The 20,491-nt window shown below is 41.2% G+C and overlaps 1 protein-coding gene across 3 annotated transcripts in view; it reads right to left on the reverse strand.

Annotated features, from left to right (window-relative positions):
* MDH1B (malate dehydrogenase 1B) overlaps window positions 1–20,491 on the reverse strand; it is a 25,298-nt gene continuing 4,807 nt past the window's right edge. For 2 of the 3 annotated variants that reach the window (XM_038585547.1, XM_038585548.1), the window contains exons 3-12: window positions 17,034–17,168; window positions 16,700–16,842; window positions 14,207–14,703; window positions 10,519–10,660; window positions 9,131–9,294; window positions 6,465–6,604; window positions 6,107–6,158; window positions 4,415–4,495; window positions 1,563–1,631; window positions 626–682 (exon numbers count right to left, since the gene is read on the reverse strand). In XM_038585547.1, coding sequence (XP_038441475.1) covers window positions 642–682; window positions 1,563–1,631; window positions 4,415–4,495; window positions 6,107–6,158; window positions 6,465–6,604; window positions 9,131–9,294; window positions 10,519–10,660; window positions 14,207–14,703; window positions 16,700–16,842; window positions 17,034–17,168 — 1,464 coding nt within the window. In that variant the 3' untranslated portion in view covers window positions 626–641. Of the gene's footprint in view, window positions 683–1,562; window positions 1,632–4,414; window positions 4,496–6,106; window positions 6,159–6,464; window positions 6,605–9,130; window positions 9,295–10,518; window positions 10,661–14,206; window positions 14,704–16,699; window positions 16,843–17,033; window positions 17,169–20,491 lie in introns of all 3 variants that reach the window. The other variant, XM_038585546.1, reaches the window with a different exon arrangement.

Raw genomic sequence — 20,491 nt, forward strand, 5'->3', positions numbered from 1 at the left:
TCTGAGCTAAAGCAAAAGTGTGATTTATTGTAAAGATAATTATCCCAAGCAAATCCAAGGAGAAAAAATACACAGCCAGACCTTATGAAGGTGCTGAACCTGACTAGCTCTGAAGACCTGACAGCAGAATTGTGTGGCCTTTTCTAGGTTACTACCTTTGCCCTCATCCAGACACCAACTTACTTGTCCATTTTTCTCAGTGAAAATGTTTTGATGGAGTGAGAGATAATCTAATTGATTCTAATCCAATCAGTTGAAGCCAAGGATGGTGAGGACAGCTGAGCAAACATGGCCACTTTTGTGTGTGACTTAGGTATGGCATGTGGGGGAAGCAGGCTCTCCTAGAAGCATGTTTAGTCAAGGATGCCATGACTGACAACTATCTTTTAATGTAGCTTAAAAAACAGCAATTGACACTAAACTGTATGAGACAATGGGACAATAAGTAAACCTATGAGTCGATTCAGGTCACACAACGTGATCAAATTCACTTTTTTTGTGTGTGTGTGTGCTGCAATTGTTATTGTCTAGCATAACATTATCTAAGATGGAAGTTAACCTTTCAAACTATTCTCCCCTAAATACAGACATTCATGGGTCTCTCCATATTTATTACACTACCAAATAACTTTATAGTTGGTCTAATTTATTTGTCGCTCTTCCACAGTTTTGTCTCCAGAATCTGTAAAAGGAGAATGAAAGGTATATTAAAAATTCATTAGTAACCTATGTTTTTATTAGCTTTTCATTTGTGCACTTTCTTCTGTTTCTTGGATGCCTGTATTCAATCTGATTCAATTGAGGGAGTGTGTGTGTGAGAGGGGTTCTATCTACAAGGGACATCAAACCACAAGACCATTGTTAGATCTTCGTATACAGCAAAACTAAATTCTGGCCTCCCTCTTGACCTTAATCTATTTCTATGTGCAGTGTTGCTTGGTTCCTTTTTTTCCCATTCTGAATTTTGTCTGTAGCTACATTGTCAGTTCCATTTCTACTCGTGGCCCTGCTTCTCATCTATGTATCAATTCTAATTCCCTGTGGCTACTCTACTCCAAAGCCCATCATCTTATACATTTCCAGAATGGAAGATACCATGCATTTGTTCATTTTACTGGACATCCAAATAAAAATGTGGAGCTGTGGGTGGATATTCTGACTGGTCAACCCCAAAGAAGTCTAGCATAACATTATCTAAGATGGAAGTTAACCTTTCAAACTATTCTTCCATAAATACAGACATTCATGGGTCTTGTTTTCTTAAAATATGACAACTAAGTTATAGACCTTGAAAAATCTGGACGTGCAGATCTATCTGTGTCAATTTCCTTACTTATTCATTCTCAGGGAAGGATTCAGTTGCCATTGACATAGCCCTGGTCATAAATGTAGGAAGGGAGGCTCCAGAAGCAACAGCAAGTAAAGCTGGGGATGTGAGATGGGGGGGGGGGGGGGATTTGCAAAGAACTATATCTGGGGGACACTTGATCTCTTCTACCCAGCTACCCAGTTTTATTTATAGAATAAGAACAGACTAGTTAATATTTGGTTTCCCCGCTTACCATTTATGAGTTCTTGACTATGTGGCTTTTCAGAGATGGTTTGTGGAATCGGATCTAAAAAATCCACTGCTGTAAACAGAGAATGGATAGAATAGAGATTTTAGTATCTAAAGAACACTGATTTTTGAAGTTAGTCTCATTTTCTCCTATCCTGTTCTTTCCACTCTAAGTTTCTCTGAGTGCTTGCTCTTGGGGAGCTGCAAGGTGCCTGATCAACTTTTATATGGAGTCTTGAGAAGTGTGCTGTGTTCTTCTGACCAAAACGTCATTCTCCAGACAATGTGAGTTATGACTATTAGTGCTACAGAGATTGTTTGTGACTTGTTTGGCTTAACATTTGACATAGCTAGGTCTTTTTCCTCATCTTGGAGTAGATCAGAATACATTTTATCTTTATATTCTGAAACAAAAATTAAACACATTGGATTTAGAATATAACTAACAACCTATGAAATGTTCTACGTCAGTGTTTTTCAAACTTTGTTGACCACGACTCACAGTAGAAAATGCATTTTATATTATAGTGTACTATATGCACTTGTGTGCTTACAATGAAACAAAAAAGTTACATGAAACAGGATTTATATTTTTCTTCTATTTTCTATTCATCTTTTTCTATTCTATTCTAGTGCGTTGGGAAAAAATCTGGTCTTCTCACTCACCCTTTTCTTATTACTTTTATTGCAGTTCAAGGGGGGAAAAAAGGCAGTTCTTAAATTGATTTCATCACCCATGAATTTTTTTTTTTAGTAGCTTCCAGATCCAGCATAGAGCCCAGTGTGGGGCTCGAACTCACGACCCAGAGATCAAGAGCTGAGCTGAGATCAAGAGTTAGACACTGGGATCCCTAGGTGGCGCAGCGGTTTGGCGCCTGCCTTTGGCCTAGGGCGCGATCCTGGAGACCCAGGATCGAATCCCACATCGGGCTCCCGGTGCATGGAGCCTGCTTCTCCCTCTGCCTGTGTCTCTGCCTCATTCTCTCTCTCTCTCTGTGACTATCACAAATAAATAAAAATTAAAAAAAAAAACAAAAAACAAAATGACTATCATAAATAAATAAAAAAAATTTTAAAAAAAGAGTTAGACACTTAACCAACTGAGCCACCCGCTGCCTCACTCACAAAATTCTTTTACCACCCACCAAACCCACACTGTGGAAAGCACTATCAAGTGATATTTGATTCTAATGCTCATTCAACAAATAGCCCCCCAAACACCTGAAATCAGCTCTATTTTCTCTACTTTCTCTACTTTATCACCACTAACATTCTTCAGTCTATGTAAGATTATAACTTATTAGAGGATCTAAGAATCTAACATTTTAATTAACAATTTGGATCATTCTGATGCCTAAACTCTGGAATACATATTCTACAACTTGCCTTTTCTCTAATCATTCTGGAAAGCTGCCAGTCACCTTGGTCATGACAGATCTGACAGTTTTTTTTTTTTTTTTTTTTTTTTCATTTCACAAAGGCCTTGGAGCCCTCAGTTCTTGCCTTGAGTATTGCTCAATACCCGCTGGGCCAACTGGAGTCTCTTAAAATATCTATTCTATCTCGGACTGAGCTCACCATGGTCCTCTGGACAGTGATTTGAGTGGCTCCATCATCCTCTAGGGGGCCAATGAGAAAGCCAGATTAATTCTCTAAGCCTGACCCCATCCATTTCATGCTTGTCTTGCCACCCATCAGACATTTTGCTGAGCTCTCAACTAATCATTCCACCAAACTAGAGATGACCTCCACCTGCCTCTTCCAGTTCAACCCATCCTTTCGGAATCCTCTGCTGTAGCTCAGTTACTCTGTATATTGTCTTCTGAATACAACTTTAGACCGCCTTGAGTTCACAACTCTGGTCACACCTTGGGCACCTGAAATGCCTCCTTTTTGGCCATGTGTCTCCTTCTGGTGGGGCACCTTCCACAGCTTTTCTGACTCCTCCACTTGCAGGCTTCTTTTTCACTACATGACAGTAATTCTATTCATCCTTCCAGACTCAGCTTCCATGTCATTTCTACTTGAAAGCCTTTCCTAACACTCCTGTCCCTGTCAGAACACTCCCAGTGTAGTTCTATTATACCTGGGCCGCTCTCTACATACCACTTCCTTCTCAACAGGTAGTTTTTGATTGGCTTTGCTGTGTCCCATATTAGATGGGAGAGCAAGAACAACATTTGATTCATGTTCATGTCCCTAGAACCTAGTGTGGTTTCTTTCTTCCTTCCTTTTTTTATTGTGCTAAAAACATATAACATGAAATCTACCTTTTTAACTTGTTTTTCAGTGTACAGTACTATGTATGCATTGTTGTATAATAGATCTCTAGAATATTTTCACCTTGTGTGACAGAAGCAGCAGTTTCTGAATAAATGACCATTTGACTACCTTTAGCCATCTTAAGTCCCAACTGGATTTGAAGATATGAGTGTCTTCTACTTCATATATTACAAGGAACTCTCTTTCACTTGTGAGTTTCTAGATTATTTATTATATACTCTCTTTCCTTTTGGCTTATCTTGTTTTATTGAGCTTTTTAATTCACTGTGCATCTTGGCATTTACTTCTTCATATTCTCAAGGCTCCTTTCCCCACACATGTCTGTGTGGCTATAACTCTGTCATTGTGTCCCCAGTGTCTCTCACAGTGACCAGTATAGAGAAGGTGCTCAATGAACATCTGGTAATTTCCTTTAAAATTTTAAATATGATCTGATTTTTGAATATAGGATGAGGGTGATAAAAGACGTAATTCCTACTTTGTGGCTAATAGATAAACAAATTCCTTTCTTTGAAATTTAGTGTTAAGCCTTGGATAAAAAGAACATTTTTTTTTTTCAATTGATATACCTACCATCTGAGACTCTTTGGTTTTCCTGGTTGTTGTATGTGGTAGGTAAGGTGGTCTTTTCATATCCTTTGGCTAAGTCAGTCTCTAAAATTCAAGAAATTAAGTATTAAATTAATCAAAAGATTAAACAAACCTCATGCATGAATCATCTCATTGATATGCTGATAAGCAGAGATCTCCAAAGTGTGCAAAATTCTTATTATTTTCAATACTCTGATCTTGGAATCTCTGGAATAGTTTTTTGGGCAAGGTCTGAAGTTGACAGAGTCAAGATATATATCTCTATCTATCTATCTATCTATCTATCTATCTATCTATCTATCATCTATCTCTTGGTCTTGTTAATGAAAATAGCATAAAATCAGGTTATTCCTTTTCACAAAATCTTCTATAATGCAAGTATTATGGAAAATTTAGGACTAACAACCAGTCAAAGCAGTCAAATTTAGAATGACTGCTTTATAGCCTATTCTCAGAAAAGGAATTTGCAGCTCTATTCTGCAAAAGCAGGGAATAAAAGGGTTTCAGGGAAAACCAACTGCTCTTTGGACTTCTATGTTTGTGTCCTTGGATTCTGTGCTGCCTTTGGGCTTTATTTGCTTTTGCCCATACCTGGTGACTTGATCTCTAGGCAGAACCAGGTCTGAATTCCAAAGCCCATCCTTTGCCCTGAATGTCTCTCTCTCTCTCTTTTTTTTGGGGGGGGGGGGTGTCTGTCTCTCGCTGCCCACACTGCCATACTTTGACCTCACTAAACCCTCTTGTCTGGACCAAGGACAGCCTTCTGTACCCTGTCAGGTTCTTTTCACCAGTTAATTCATTCTGAGAGGCAGCAACTATTTTGATTGGGTGCAATCTATACCATACTGGTTATTAAATATTTTCAATATTTAGAAGATTAAAGAAAAGATAATAGCACTTCCTTGTAAGTTTAGGATAAGAGAAACTGGCAGTGAGAAAAATAGCTTACTACAATTTATTGTGTGTGTGTGTGTGTGTGTGTGTGTGTGTGTGTTTTAAGTGATCTAAAAGTAAAAGGAACATTGTGAGTTGGGTTGTGTTTCCAAAAAGATGTGTTGAAGTGCCAATCTCTGCTACCTGTGAATGTGGCCTTATTTGGAAATAGGGTTTTAGCAGATTTAGTCAAGTTAAGAAAGGGTCTTACCGGATTGCCATGACTGGTGTCCATTTAAGAAGAAGAAACCAGACACACAGAGAGAGAAGACCAGCATGTGAAGACAGAGGAAGAGATTGGAGGGATGCAGCCATAGCCCAGAATGCCAAACACTGCCAGTAGGAGAGGCAGGAAAGGGTACTTCCTTAGAGCCATCAGAGGGTCCATGACCCTGCCAACACTTTGATTTAGGTCGGCTAGTCTCATTTATTTACTAGAGAGTAAGTTTCTGTTGTTGAAGCCACCCCGTTTGTGATCATTTGTTACGGCGGGCTTGGGACATGAATACATATGTTATACACAGTGTTTATAAGGTCTTCATGTTTTTAAGACGTGATTTCTTTAGCATTCTCTTGAAATGTTCTATTTTGAAGGACATGCTGAACTTGGCATTTTATTTTGTCAACAATTTCATTTAAAAGTGATAACATGTGCATTATAGTTATCAATATTCAATAGTGATTCAGTTTTAACAAATATTTCAATAGCAGCTCAATCAAACATCACATTGAAAATATTACCTGATTGATAGGGCTGAAAACTGACCAAATCTCCAAGTGCAATAAGTTTTTCCTGTAGAAAAATTTTATAATTAGAGAAGTAGATGACCGCGATTGCTAACTTAATCAATCTTCAATAGAAAAATAATTTGGGTCTTGATTTTTAAGTAACCAACAAATATTTTTAACATGCCAGAAATTATGTAATCTAATGAATAGTGTTCTTCTATTGATTTCTTCAAACTCTTATTGCCTCCTGATTATTTTTAGGAAGAGGATGCAAATTGAACCCACAGAAAATAAGTGTATGCCTTGGCCTAGAGGAATCAATTTATGGTCATTAGCAGAGTCAGCATTTTTGTATCTATTCAGACATTACCTGAATTAGATCACTTGTCATTCTGGTCATTATTTGCTCACTGATTTCAATATCTGTGAGATCTGTAAGAACTATCCAAGTTCCATTCTCAAATTTTACAGGCATAGAAAAGACGATCCCTTCAGGAATACCAAACTGGCCTGTAGTGAGCAAACACAAAGCAAAGCAAAACAAAAGTGCTCAGAACAATAAACTCTTCATGTTAAGCATTGTAGAAAAGGACAGAGATGGTACATGATTTTTTTTTTAAGATTTTATTTATTCAAGAGAGACAGAGAGAGAGGCAGAGACATAGAAGAGGGAGATGGAGGCTCCCTCTGGGGAGCCTGAGGCAGAACTCCATCCCGGGGCCCCAGGATCACAACATGAGCCAAAGGCAGATACTCAACCACTGAGCCACGCAGGTGCCCCACACAGAATTTTTAGTAGTAATGGTGAACCAAATTTCTGGGAATTCCTCTCCCAGGAGGATTGAAACACTTACTCTAGAAGTATTGACTGAGCATCTCTCCAAGTTCTGGCAACTCTCTCTTCCGTGTTTCTCTCCCAAGGAAAAGCTATTGTTCCCTAGTGTTACCCCTTCAGTCTCCTCTGGCTTGGTTCAGAATCCCTGCCTCTGCCTCAGGGGCTCACGCAGTCTTTCTCTTCTATTTTGTCTGGACTCCTTTTGTCTGCTCCCTGTGGCCTTTCCTTGCCTCTTTGGTAGCCCAAGGCATTTGTCCAACTGGCCTTGCGCTCTTCTAAACTCCTGTGGTGGTCCCATAGCCACAGTGGGAGGACTAGGGTGAAAGAGACAGGGGGTGGGGAAGTTGGTGATTTCCTGGCAGCTTCCAGGGCCTAGTTTGGATGTGTGCCAAATAAAAAGATTGGCAATACTTACTATTATCTACGAAACACTCAAATAAAACTCCCCCGCCCCTTGTGCCTCAATCAAATGAGAAAATGATCCTTGCCACTCTAGTCATCAAAAATGGTCTCAGTAGAATAAAAATGTGAGGATAGTCAAGAAACCAGGACTTAAAGGGCCTTTCCGTAAAGGGCATGGAAGATTCTCTGTTTAGTCTTTTTTATCTGTAAAGAGCCAGCCTATTGGGGTGCCTGGGTGGCTCAGTCAGTTAAGCTTTTGCCTCTGCCTCAGGTCATGATTCAAGGGTCCTGGATTCAACCCTGCTTTACATCTGGCTCCTTGTTCAGCAGGGGGTCTGCTTCTTTCTCTCCCTCTGCTCCTCCTCCCTGCTTGTGTTCTATCTCAAATTAATCAATCAATCAATCTTAGAAAAAAAAAAAAAGAGCCAGCCTTATGGGTAGACAACATATGGTTTCAGGGACATAGTGATTACATGCTCTTCACTTCTAATATTGCACTGTTTATTGGTGAACTCCTACAGAGATTAATTAAGCTGTTTACAAATAAAGATAAGGTTTAAATGCCTATTACACTAAAAGGTAACATACTGATTTGAATTCACCTTATTCATTAAAAGAGCGCTCATGCACCTTACTGCAATTGAAAGAAGATTCACTGAGTATCTAACCCTAAAGTAGCAACAGGAAGACCCAGCAAAGCCCTGCTCTCGGTGTACAAACTCCAATGGAGGGGACTTATGCAATTAACTGCACCACCAATGAGGGCAGGCTGTGAGATGCTCTCTGACGGAGGAACAGATGCTATCTGTGTACAGAGGAGAGACAGATGAATCTGGACTTGGGGGATTTGGGGAGATTTCCTGGAAGAATAGGGAGGATGGTGGTTCCACTAACAATAACATAAGAAATATAAGAAGTAGCTCAAATTGGAGAGGAAGACAGTAAGTTCAGTTTGGTGTAGGTTGGTTTCAGGTGACAGCATTATGTCCAGGGGACAGCGTTTCCTAGGCTGCAGCTCAGCAGAGAGGCCGAGGTGGGAAGCTTTAGCAGTGAATGAGTTTGCCCAGGGAGAGAGTAAAACACAAAGGGAAGAGATGCATTAGATAGAACCCATAAGACACAGAATATCACCTGCTTGCTCTTTCCTATTTTCAAAAATGATAGAATTCTTCTGAAATAGTTTTTAGCAGATTAAAGCAGTAAGGTCGTAAAAATGCATATATAGTATTTGTGGCTGGGGAGCAAGCTTCCCCGTTCCCACTGGTGTGGTGCTCTATGATCTGCATCTTGATGTGCCCTTTGTATCCTGACCCTGCGCCTTTGCCCCTCTGGCTCCTGCGGGATGTTCTTCCCACACTAGTCTGCCAGGTGAACACTACTCCACCTTGAAGGCTTCCTGGAGGGTCACCTCCTCATTGAAGTCCGATCTGATTCTTCCTGCCATCTGCCAAAATCAACCTATTTCCCTTCCTCAGCGTGGATACAGTGAGAACAACTCAACAGAACTATGCAGTGTTTGTAGCTGGCGCTTCTTCACTTGGCTCTAGGTCTCCTGAAGGCAGCGGCCTGGTCTAATCCCTGTGTGGAACCCCCTGTGCATTCACATAAAACACAGCAGCATTTCTGATGGTTAACTGAGTGAGTGCATGAACAAATAAGTGAGTATGGAACTGTGGAGGTCTAGAAGGCTTATAGACCATGTAGGCAGAAGGCAGGGACACAGAAGCAGAAGCACGAAGCATACATGGAGGTTTTAAAATAATACAAGATAAACAAACAAACAAACAAACCAGGTTTACCTTCACTTAGTACTCCTAAAGACACGATCTCCCCCGGTGGTGAGCCATGGTACCAGTATTTCAATGTAGTAGCTATACTGTGCGCAGCTAAGATGGGTCTGAATTGTTTTCCTGTGGCGGTCAGCTTTCTAAGAGTTGCCACATATTGTCTGTTTACCCACTCACTATAAGCAGAGAAAGAAAATTTTATTTTACAAAGGAGGGAGGAATGGGAATGAAGAAGAATGTTCCTTGGGTCAATGGATCCAAGTGTAAGAAATCATCTCCAAAAAAGAGAAACATGACTTCCCGTGCACCTTCCTTCTTCAAGCTTCTTCAGTCCTGTAAAAAGTCAATCAAAGAGTAATGAAATATTGCAGAAAGGAATCCCAAAGTATCAATTGAAAAACATGTTAATATAAATATGGAACACAGCAAAGTGGTCAGACTGCAAGAAGAGTTGTTCCCATTATGAAGAATTTATACTATGTAGATATTATCCTGGAACCAGTGGTATCCTTCATTCTAAAGAAAATGACATCAAAAGACACTGAATTATTCACATTGAGAACTGAGGAAATAACTAAGTTGTTATCATCTAAAGTTTAAATTCAGGGAATAGTCCAGCAGGACTAGAACAGGCGTTAGAGGGCTGACTCTGCTAAGTCAGTGTGTACAGTTCCAGGAGACACTGTCCCTACCCAGAGGTAGCACACTCCAGGAGGGTGGGCTCAAGAGTGCATCATTTTTGGGCATGGATGAAGTGCTCCTGACCTGAGGAAGGGATGAGGGAAAGGAAATGCGACAGCTGGAACGCCTCCGGGGCCAGCAAAGCTTAGGAAGATGCTTCAGAGTGGCTCCTCCTTCTCTCCCCTCCCTGGCCCTGTCATAAAGACAGTGCTGACTGCAGTGATGGGGTTCTTGGGGCTTTGCCTGTACTAAGCCATTTCATTTTCCCAGTGACCCTGTAGGGCCCATGCTGTGGGACCATTTCCACTTTGCAGGTGAAAAACTAAGGCACTGAGTGGTTAAGGAACGTTTCCACCCATTTCAATTTGGATACCTCTCTCTCTCTCTCTCTCTCTCTCTCTCTGTGTGTGTTAAATAAGACTCACTTTACATATGCTTGCTTTAGAGATAGATTTAAAGGAATATGTTAGGTACTTTAAGGATAGTCTGAAATATAAAAATTTGTAATTGCAAAATCAAATAAACTGGGCATGGGGATTGACAAGTTGCTATTCTGTATTTCTGTATCTTCAATAGAGCGCATAAACAAAGATGAGTGTGAACAATGCCAATGACAAGTTATTTTTGTACAAGGATTTCTAAGATGATTAAAGGATTATAACTACTATTATACATTTATCCAACATTGTTAGTATACCTCACTTAAAAATACACCGTACCTATCAAAAATCAAGCTCAAAACAGGACGTGAATAGTTAGGAGGTCCCCAAATAGCACTCTCATATCTGTAAACCTTGGCTTTTCTCAGATCAATGTAGTTATTTCCACTAATATTACCCCAGATGATCACATTTTTGATGCCTGTGAAGAAAAAGAAATTTAAAGTTAACATAATAATAAGCGTTAATATAAAAAATTGTCTGCAGTCTGTTTTTTGTCTGAGAGTTTTAGGATTGATCTTTTTGCTATAAAATGATCTAAGTTTATGTTCCCCCCAAATGTATAAATGACGTGGATGATTTTCTGAATCATCAGGACTTGGCAATTCCTAATCATGCTCATATGTAGGGCATATGAGTGAATTCAAGAAATACTGAAGTTGCTACTGAAAATCATACCACTGGTGTGGTCCTAACTTAACCACTCTGCTTGCTATTAGGAGAGCTTTTTGTCTGCTTCAGTGCTGACAAAAAGTTCTTAATTCTGGACTGGAATAGAAATTTGGGCAAATCCTTTAACTCCTAGATGGGTTTCGTTTCCTGTAGAAGGAGGGTGTTATAATAAGAGGACCCCCAGGAACATCTAATCAACAAATAATTAGCTTCTATGTGTGAGGCATTTTTCGGTAGAAGGACGTGTTTAGAAGGAAACACATCAACCCAAATCCTTGCAACATTCTGGGGGGTTGAGGGGAGCGAGTAAGAAAGCAACTACTATAAAAAAATAATATATACTGTGAAGGAAAATAAGAGGACAGGGGTTAGAGAGAAATAGAGATTAAAATTTAATATAGTTCTAAAACTGTGGATCTTCTAGGAATGTTGTACTTGAAGTGAAAATAAGTGATTTTATTAATTTATTTTTTTACCTTATTTATTTACTTAAAGACTTAATTCTCTTATAAGGTCATATCATTTCCTACGGTGGAGATTAAATTCTCTACTGTTGTGCATGAGGTTAAGATTGCTGTTTGGTTTCAAGTAACGGAACACCCTTCTGACTTGGCTTAACTAGGAGGAGTTCACTTTTCTCAGACAATAACAAGTTGAGGTAGGCAGTGACACTGGTGCTTGCTCAGCAGCTCAAAGATGCCATTCTCTTGGCTGCCCCTCATGGTCCTAAAATAGCTGCAGCAGCTCCAAGTATCACACTCTCACATGGTTGTGTCCAAAGGCAGGCAGTAGGGGAAATAATTTTTCTTATCAGACTTAAGGCTCTATATAGCTCTGCTAGAGAAATTTATAGTGGACATCTGCTGTTTTTCCTCCTAACACTTCTAACTACTGTTTTTCTATAACAGCATGCTGGTTTTCCTTTAAATAACTACCCTTTCTCAATTTCAGTCCATATGGTTTGGGTGGAGCTTTCCTCACCCCTTGGGTCTATCAATAGGCATGAGTCCCAGATTCCAGACTTCTGGCCACAATGATTGATTTGGAGATGGGCAAATGGCCCAAGCCTGGCCAATGAGATATTATCCTGCTACTTTTGTACATTTGAGAGAGCAAGCCCTCTTTCTACGGGAGTAAGCTAAGCTATGAATGCATGAGTCTGGAGACACCAGTGGCCACTTTGCCATTTGTACAGAGAGCCTGCCTGAGAATCTAGCCAATGCTGAGGAGAGCAGGACCAAGCCATAGGTCAAGAGAGAGCACAAGCCAGTCCTGACATCGTTGTCTGAGCCCCAGCATCCATCTATGCCTGGAAAAAAGCTCTCTTTGATTTCAGTCGCTTTGAGTGGACTTTCTGTCATTTGCAACAGAAAGAGTTCTAACCAAGCCAATACGCATGGTCTGAGAAGCAGGGCTCTGCATGAACTGAACTCAAGGGATATCCTGAAAAGGTCCTCTACCCTCTTGGCATCTGGACTGTTCCCTGAACGATTCTCCTTGACGGTTTCAGGTGCCTTTGCTTAGCTGTCTTTGTTGGTGTGAAGTTTCTCGTTGCTACTCTGTTGACAGTTTCGGTTGACTGCTGTCCCTCTAATGTCTCTCTCTCTCCTTTACCCAACCTATCTCAATTTCTCTTTCTTCTGCTTCTCATATGCTTATTGGCTTTGGGTACAGGAGAGCTTACAATTTGTGGCACCAGCAGACCCACATGAGAGCAGCTTTCTGGTTGAAAGCCCTCACCTTGTTTTGTTTTGTTTTTTTTAAAGATTTTATTTATATATTCATGAGAGACACAGAGAGAGATGCAGAGGGAGAAGCAGGTTCCCCTCAGGGAGCCCAATATGGGACTCGATCCCAGGACCCCGGGATCACGATCTGAGCCAAAGGCAGACGCTCAACCACGGAGCCACCCAGGTGACCACCTCTGTCTTGTTTTAAACTTCATAACACTGCCTCTTCTTGGCACTTTGCTCAGTTTATTGGAAATCTTTTGTATAAAGCAGTGTCTACATATCTGTATGCAAGGTTGGCAAACAGATAAAAGGATCAGAAAATGTTTTCCTTTCCTACTGAATAATTTTATAGCAATTTGGCTAAGGTAATTACTGAAGTTGGGGTGAGGCACTTACAAATGAGGCAAGATTTGTATGCAGGAGTACCAGACATGATGCCTCTAGGGCTTCACTGTAAAGAAATGGGTGATACAGCTCTTGCTCTAAGTGTTAGGGGCTCACCGAAGCCCTTTATAGCTCCACTTTACAGCATGCTAGGCTCACATTTCATTGTCTTCCCATTGTCTTGAGGGAACGCCATGAACCAACCTGTGTTCTCAATGGGCTTTGTTGCACCTCCTCCATCTAAAGGTACCGACAGCTAAAACGTGTCAAAGATGATAAATAGTTTTAAATACAGCACTCCCCTTTTAAATACAACAATCCATTTTCTGATCCTCATGTGCCTCAGATGTCTTCTCGTTCAAAGACTAATTTCGGGGCAGAAGCCAATCAGATATCACAATCCCATGGACAAGTTTAATACCCTTGCAAATGTTTACTGGGCACCGGGCACTTTTCTAAGCACTTTCAAAATAGTATTTCTTTGAATCTTCATGCCAGGGCTAGGAGGTAAGTGCTATTAACATCCTCATTTTACAGGAGGAAACGGAAGCACAGCAAGGTTAGGTGATTGCCCCAGTCACATGGGTGGGGAAGTGGGGTGGAGCCACTTAAACACACCCCTGATGACTTTTTTTTTAATAAAAGAAGTGATTACCTTAGTTGATTATCATTATGGAAAATTGAAATATTAGGTTTCAAATTATAACTTGAAATACAGAAATCTTATTAAACATTTGTTTATTCATTTTTAAAGTGATGGACAAAGTTAGCCAGTCATGAAAAACGGTAAGAAAAAGATGTTCAGGGTAGCCCCGGTGGCCCAGGGGTTTAGCACCACCTTCAGCCCAGGGCCTTATCCTGGAGACTGGGGATCGAGTCCCACATTGGGCTCCCTGCAGGGAGCCTGCTTTTTCCTCTGCCTGTGTCTCTGCCTCTCTCTCTTTCTCTCTCTCTCTCTCTGTGTGTGTGTGTCTCTCATGAATAAATAAAATAAAATCTTTAAAATAAAAAAAAAGATGTTCACATGGTAGTCAAATCACACAATAAGAAGTTCTTTATATCTGCTTCATACTTTCTATTCCAGGCATCTGGAATAATCCTAAAGGTCGTGGTGTTTTTCCTAGCTGCTTTGAAATCATGTTGTTTAAAAACAGAAACAGAAACAGAAGCTCACTCACACGAGGGGGTTGTTCTCAGTTTTCTGGCCAGCACAGCTTTGGCTTGGCCTTCCACGCCCAGTGCCACAGCGACGATGTTGTGTGCCAGGTTTGGGGCGTATCTCATAAGCAAAACCGTTTTTAGATTCACAAACGTTTTTCCTCCCACAATAACTCTAACAGAATTGTGAGCATTTTTCTCGATCAGGTATCCATAGAGTCTACACAGAGGCAGCCTGCTTCGGATGCAGCCTTCTAGAGTGTACACCTCCTGGTCGGTGCTGTCATCCAGGATGATGACCACGTGGGCCTGGCGGAAGGCGTCCTCCACTCGGGTGCAGATGGAGATGCTCTGGAGCAAGGGTGCCACCAGGTCCTGAGTCTCTGCCACAACACTGCGGAGATTTTCTTCTGCCTCCTTATTGTCAAATAGATTTAGGCTGATTTCTGTGTGCATCCCAAACACTTCGCCACTTGTCAAGATGGGAATTAGGTTGTAGCAGGCAGGAACAGAGGCACTAGTAAAAATGCAAAGCCAGATTATGAATGGTTAAATCTTTTGTTCCTGGCAAGCCTTTATTCTTAATAGATATTTCTGTGTGTGCATTAATAGGGTGATCTAATATCTCAAATAGGCATAACAGCTGCATAGATTTTTTAAGGTGAGAGAGCAAAAATTGAGAGAAAAAATTCTTACTACTCATCCCTTGCTCTGGCCATCTGAAAACAATCCCAAAATAAGACATGTACCTGCTTAAATGACTTTTTCCAATAAGATAGAATATGCAGAAAGCAAAATTCAAAAGAATGGTGTCATATTACTCTAATTACCTGTTTACACTTTCTTTTAAAAAGGTAAAGAAGTAACAAGTTTTATTTAACCATAGCACTTTTCTACTTTATACCCTCACCTACAAAGTAATGACATTTTTTGGGAAAGGATTATCTTCTCTAAATCCTTGCAAAGAATCCTGAGAGCAGCATGGGTTAGGTATTATGTACCTATACCCACAATTTGGCAAGTACCTGGGTACTTTATAGCTTGGCTACCAATCAAGAGAGGTAAGACCCTGATGGGAGCTTGGAAATGCATCTGGGCAGTTTCGATTTTCACAGTGCGTTTGGGGAGGGGTTCAAAGATGGTTTTGACAGTATCTGTACCATTTTAATCCTTTAAAAAATATCTAAGGGAGAGATCATATTTATTAAATCTGGGTGTGAAGTTCATACTTATGCTTATTATGTCATTCTTAATTCTTTTTTGAATTGAAATATTTCATAACAAATAATCTTCCAAAGGAGCATGTATATTAGGACACGTGCATGCGTAGTAAGAAAGAAGGGCAGTGTGAGAGACACAGTGAGGGCTGGGGAGGGAGAGATGGAGCAAGAAGAATAGGAAGAGACACACAGAGAGAGATGAGATGGAATGCAGAGACAGACAAAGGGTGTGAACAAAGACTGCTGTGCCCAACACTGAACTCAGTGAGGAGTGAGAGAGGAGGAAAAGTAAAGAGCAAAACTGAGGTATCGTATAAACCCCAATGGGTCTTTTTTCTTCTTTTTATAAGTTTTCATTACCAAGGAGGTATCCACTTCAAAGATGGCTGTCTGGAATAAACACACTGCCAACCACACTGCTAAAGAGCCAGGAGCCTCCCCCACACTGAAGCTTGGGTGTTTTAGAGATCTCTGAGGTCAATAACTGGCTGTCTGGGCCACTTCTTTTTTTCTCTTTCCAAGCTTTACATTTCCACTCTTAGGTTTTAAATTCAGCAGTAGAGGGTGAGCCCACAAAACCCAAGACCCCCACTCTCAACCCCAATAAAAGCAGAGCCCTAGGCCCACGTGTGCTCACATGTTCTCTCTCTCTTCCCACCGGTGACTTCATTGTGTGGCTTCAGGGGTGCTGTGTAATTTCCAGGATGTGTAAGTAACAGACCCCCTTTCCCCATGTTTCCTGATGGTTATTGCTGAGGGTGTCTTGTAATTGTAATAAGAACCACAGGCTGGTCCAGCCACAACATTGGTCATTGAGGTGGGCACACAACATGAGGTTACAGAGGAAGAGCTAAGGTCAGCTGTAGCAGGTGGGAGAGAGCAGGAGGGTAGCAGTGAGACTGGAGTGGGAAGAGGAGAAAGAAAGGGAGAGAATGGGAAGGAAGGGTGGCAAGGCAAAGAGTAAGAAGGCCAGCAGCAGACAACATGAGAGACACAGAATGAGGGGATAAGAGATGCAGACAGGGTTACCAAAGTAATGATCTTTGCAATACAGTTGCTCTTAGATTTCACACATGTGTGTGCATACATACACCCATAATCTAAAACTTAAACATGAAGCTATATTGGGGGATATATATGTACAGATACATGTATCCACATATGTACATATATATGCATGTGAATCTCAAACTTGACATTCAGCTGTTCTTCCATCATGGACTTAACCCCACATTGTTATCCTTTCCAAATGGAATACCCAATCTCATGAATCTTGGAGTTCAGCTGTCCTACCTGGTGATCCAGACCTGCAAAGGGTTGATGAGGTCTTTCCTGGCTTCTTCCTCCAGTTCTTTTTCTATATGTGTCTCCAGGTTTTCTTGAGCAATTATCTTCATCAGCTCAGTAGTCATGCTAGAGGTGACACCATGGTAAAGCTAAATATTAGGAAAGAAAAAGTCAACACTGAGAATAATCAGCTGACAAGGATTATAATGGGAAGTTCTTGTTGAAAGCCAGAATAGAATAAAAAGAAAGCTAGGAGAATACTTTGGAATGCAAGACAGTTGAAGAACAACGTAAGAGAATGGTAATGTTTTGAGCAGAAAAACCAACTTAATCCACATACCTGGGCGTATTCCAGGAACTCGTTATATCCTCCCAAAAGCAACCCCTCTCCTCCACGGTCCAACAGCTCTCTCCAGATGATGGGGGAGTTTTTGTGACTCCACTTATTCTTTTCACACAGATCTTTTAACCACTCCTATTGAATGATATTCCAAGATAAGTCATCCATTGAATCTCTCTCAGAATTCAGTTCGATACTTCAGAATTCAGACATGAACTAGCTTGTTTGTTTTTTTTACTACCACTGAGTATACATAATAAAATTTAGATATCTTTACACTGTAAAATGTAAATAGAGAAAACAGTGGTGAGTTAAGTAACAAATTAATCAAATACGAAAGACTAGTCTTCAAATTTGCTGACCAAATAAAGGTACTGAAAGTTGCTCTCTTTGCCAAGGAGACCGGGAATCCAAGTGGTCAACTTGAAAGAGAAGCTGAATTTTCCAACTCATCTGATTTCAAAAAAATTCAACTGGTTCTTCCCTTGCCCTTATATATTTCCAGTCTTAGGGCCACATAAATTTGATATTGCTTTCCAAAGATGTGGGTATAGTTTATCATTCAGACTGAATTAATGAGCTAAAAGTTATCTGTGGGTTTCTAATAATACTCATCAGAGAAAGTTTAAATCATCATTATCTGGTTTGTGTGGCCCAGGCCTTCCAATGAAAAGAGCTGAATAGAGACAAAAGCAACATTCTTGTAAATTAAGTACAGGCCAGAATTCTTATCATTGGAGGCATGTGAAATGAAGTTTCCTTACATATAAAATCTTAGAAACCAATTTCTCTTCATGATGTTAAAGATCTCTCTGCCTTTATCTTTCCTTGAAGTAAATGCTGTTGTAAGGATTCCAGCATGGTCCCCCTGGTCATTACATAGCCTGACCAGTGAAGTGCCAGGCCCCTGGAGAAAGGACCTTCAGCACCAAGTGGGGCATGTCGATGTCTTGGTAGGAGCTGGGGGCATATGTATGGGGCTGGAATGTGAGGGTGCAGAATCAAGAGTGGACCGTCAAGTTGGACAAGGGAAAATTTATCAATATAAATCACTCTCCCGCAACTCAAGGGTACATATCCTGGCAAGAACCTCAGAAGACAGAGGTAACATGTTGCTAGGATGGCTCTTCAAAGCTTGGAGAAGGTGATGGTTCATGTGAAATGAAACAAATGCTAGAATGTCCATGGAAAATGATGGAAGAAGGAATCAAAACGCTTAGAAAAATGAGTATGCTGGAGTGGCTATGCTACTACGGAAGGCTGGAAACCTACTAGTCCATTATGTTCTCCACAAGCGCCCAGAGGACACTCCATTCATCAAAATGGTAAGGACTGTACTGGTGATAGGTTCTCAGCATCCTGAGATGCTGTACTGGTGCATCCTCAGCATCCTGAGATGCTGTACTGGACTGTACTGGTGATAGGTTCTCAGCATCCTGAGAAGCCTGGTGTGGCTGCCCATGCTAGGCCATGGCTATTAAAGAACATTCTATCATAGAGCTAGACTCCCTGATGGAATCAGTGTTGACAGAATCCTGAAATAAAAGAGGCCGGGGGTGGGGGCAGTGCCCACTAGAGAACATCTATTTTGATAAGAGCACAAAACAACCCAGCAGATAAGGTAACTTAGCTGAAGGCACAATGGGCTTACAAAGGAGACAGAGGTGATGCTACAGCCCTAGAAAACAAGCCACTACTCACCAAAGCTGATTGAGCCATTGTTGCTGCTGCATGTCCAATGTGCTGGCAGCAAAGACCAACACTCACCCCTTGATAATGGCACTATCCCTCAAAGATGTTAACCAGCCTCTCAGTGGCAATTTGATAACACTGCACCCCCTCCATTCTAGAAAGGGCAGTGATTCATCTTGGCTAGAATCAACATATACTCTGGGTAAAGAAATGCCTTTTCTGCTTGTAGGGCTTTGGCCAGTACCCTGCCCAAGAGCTTATAAAATGTTCAACCCAGCAATATGGGATTCTGCATAACATCACTTTGAACCACTTTGGAGTAAAGCATGTGTGGAATTGGGCACGTCACCATGGGATGCACTGGCCCTATCATATATCATGTCATCTAGCAGCCTGATAGACAGGACAGTCCACTGAAGGTGCTTGGGTTGCTATATTGTAAGGATAAAGCACTGTCTTTCCGGATGCAAAATATACTATGAACCAATAGAGTGCTTTTCCCCACTAGGTGCAATACATGAATCCAGGAACCAACAGATGGAGTTAAGAGTGATCTCATTTACCATCTCTCCCAGTGACCCACTTGGAGAATTTGTGCTTCCCCAAGTCCATTTAACTCTGGATTCTATGTGTCTGGAGGTTCTAAATTCCAGAAGTGCAAGAGTGTTTCTATTAGGAAGAGTTCCATTAAACTTTAAGCTATGGCTACTGCTTGGTCACTTTTAGCCCCCGTGCTAAGAGTCAAAGAAAGGAGTTACCATCCTGGAAGGAGTAACTGCCCTGTTGATCAGGGGTATGTGGGCAAGAAAGAATATTTGGTATCTGGGTGATCCACTGGGGCATTGTTGGTACTGCCATGCTCAATTTTGACAGCAACTGTACATGTGCTGCAGTCACATCCTGACAAGGGAGTGGAGACAAGGACTCAGACCCCTAAAGATACAGGTCTAGGTCATCATGTCTCATAAATCACCTAGACCAGCAGAGGGTGAGGAGGATGGACATCAGATCATAGCCAAGAAAGGTGATGTGTGTCAGTTACAGCCCTAAAATGATACGCATTAGAAACTATTGTCTTTTTGATTGGCCATACTCTTGTAAAGTTTCCTCAGGGAAAGATGCCAACCAGAGCCCCATAATTGGGGCTCCTGGATGGTATGAACTTATATGGAGCATACAGATTCATATCATCTGGTGAATTGTAGCAGATCCTGTTATATGTCGTTCAGATTCCCCCTTCATGACCAAGACACTCATTCCCTGGGCCACCAGGTGTACTGGCTGCTGATAGCTCAGTGCTGAGTCTCTCTCTCCAGGAACCGACCTCATAGAAGTTCTCTTGCCCAGAGTTAAGTCCCCTGTCCAAGGTAGCCTGCATCCAAGGACTATTAGTTGTACAAGTACAAGAGCCCTTTGCCTGTATTTGGGGTATCTCTCCAGGGCCACCACAGCTTCAGAGGTCAGGGCTGGCTGAGCAGCATGGTGGTTCATCTTCGCCCATTGCACAACACTGCTATCCTCATTCTTTCCCAGAGCATTGTTCTCAAGAGCACCCCCAGTAAAGGAATCTCCTTCCCCCAAACCTCTGTCTGTTTGTGGGGAAACGCAGTTCCAAAGAAGGGTATTTCGAATAAGAAAGTGCCTTGCGTTGTTAAAAATCAAATGAAGGAGAATGAAAAGTTAAGAAGGATAACATAGATAACCTGGATTCTTGGGAGAAAAAAACAGCTAAATTTATTCTACTGATTGGTTAGGACCTCATTTGT

Source organism: Canis lupus, chromosome 37, assembly GCF_011100685.1.
Source record: "Canis lupus familiaris isolate Mischka breed German Shepherd chromosome 37, alternate assembly UU_Cfam_GSD_1.0, whole genome shotgun sequence".
In the NCBI taxonomy this organism is placed as follows: Eukaryota; Metazoa; Chordata; class Mammalia; order Carnivora; family Canidae; genus Canis; species Canis lupus.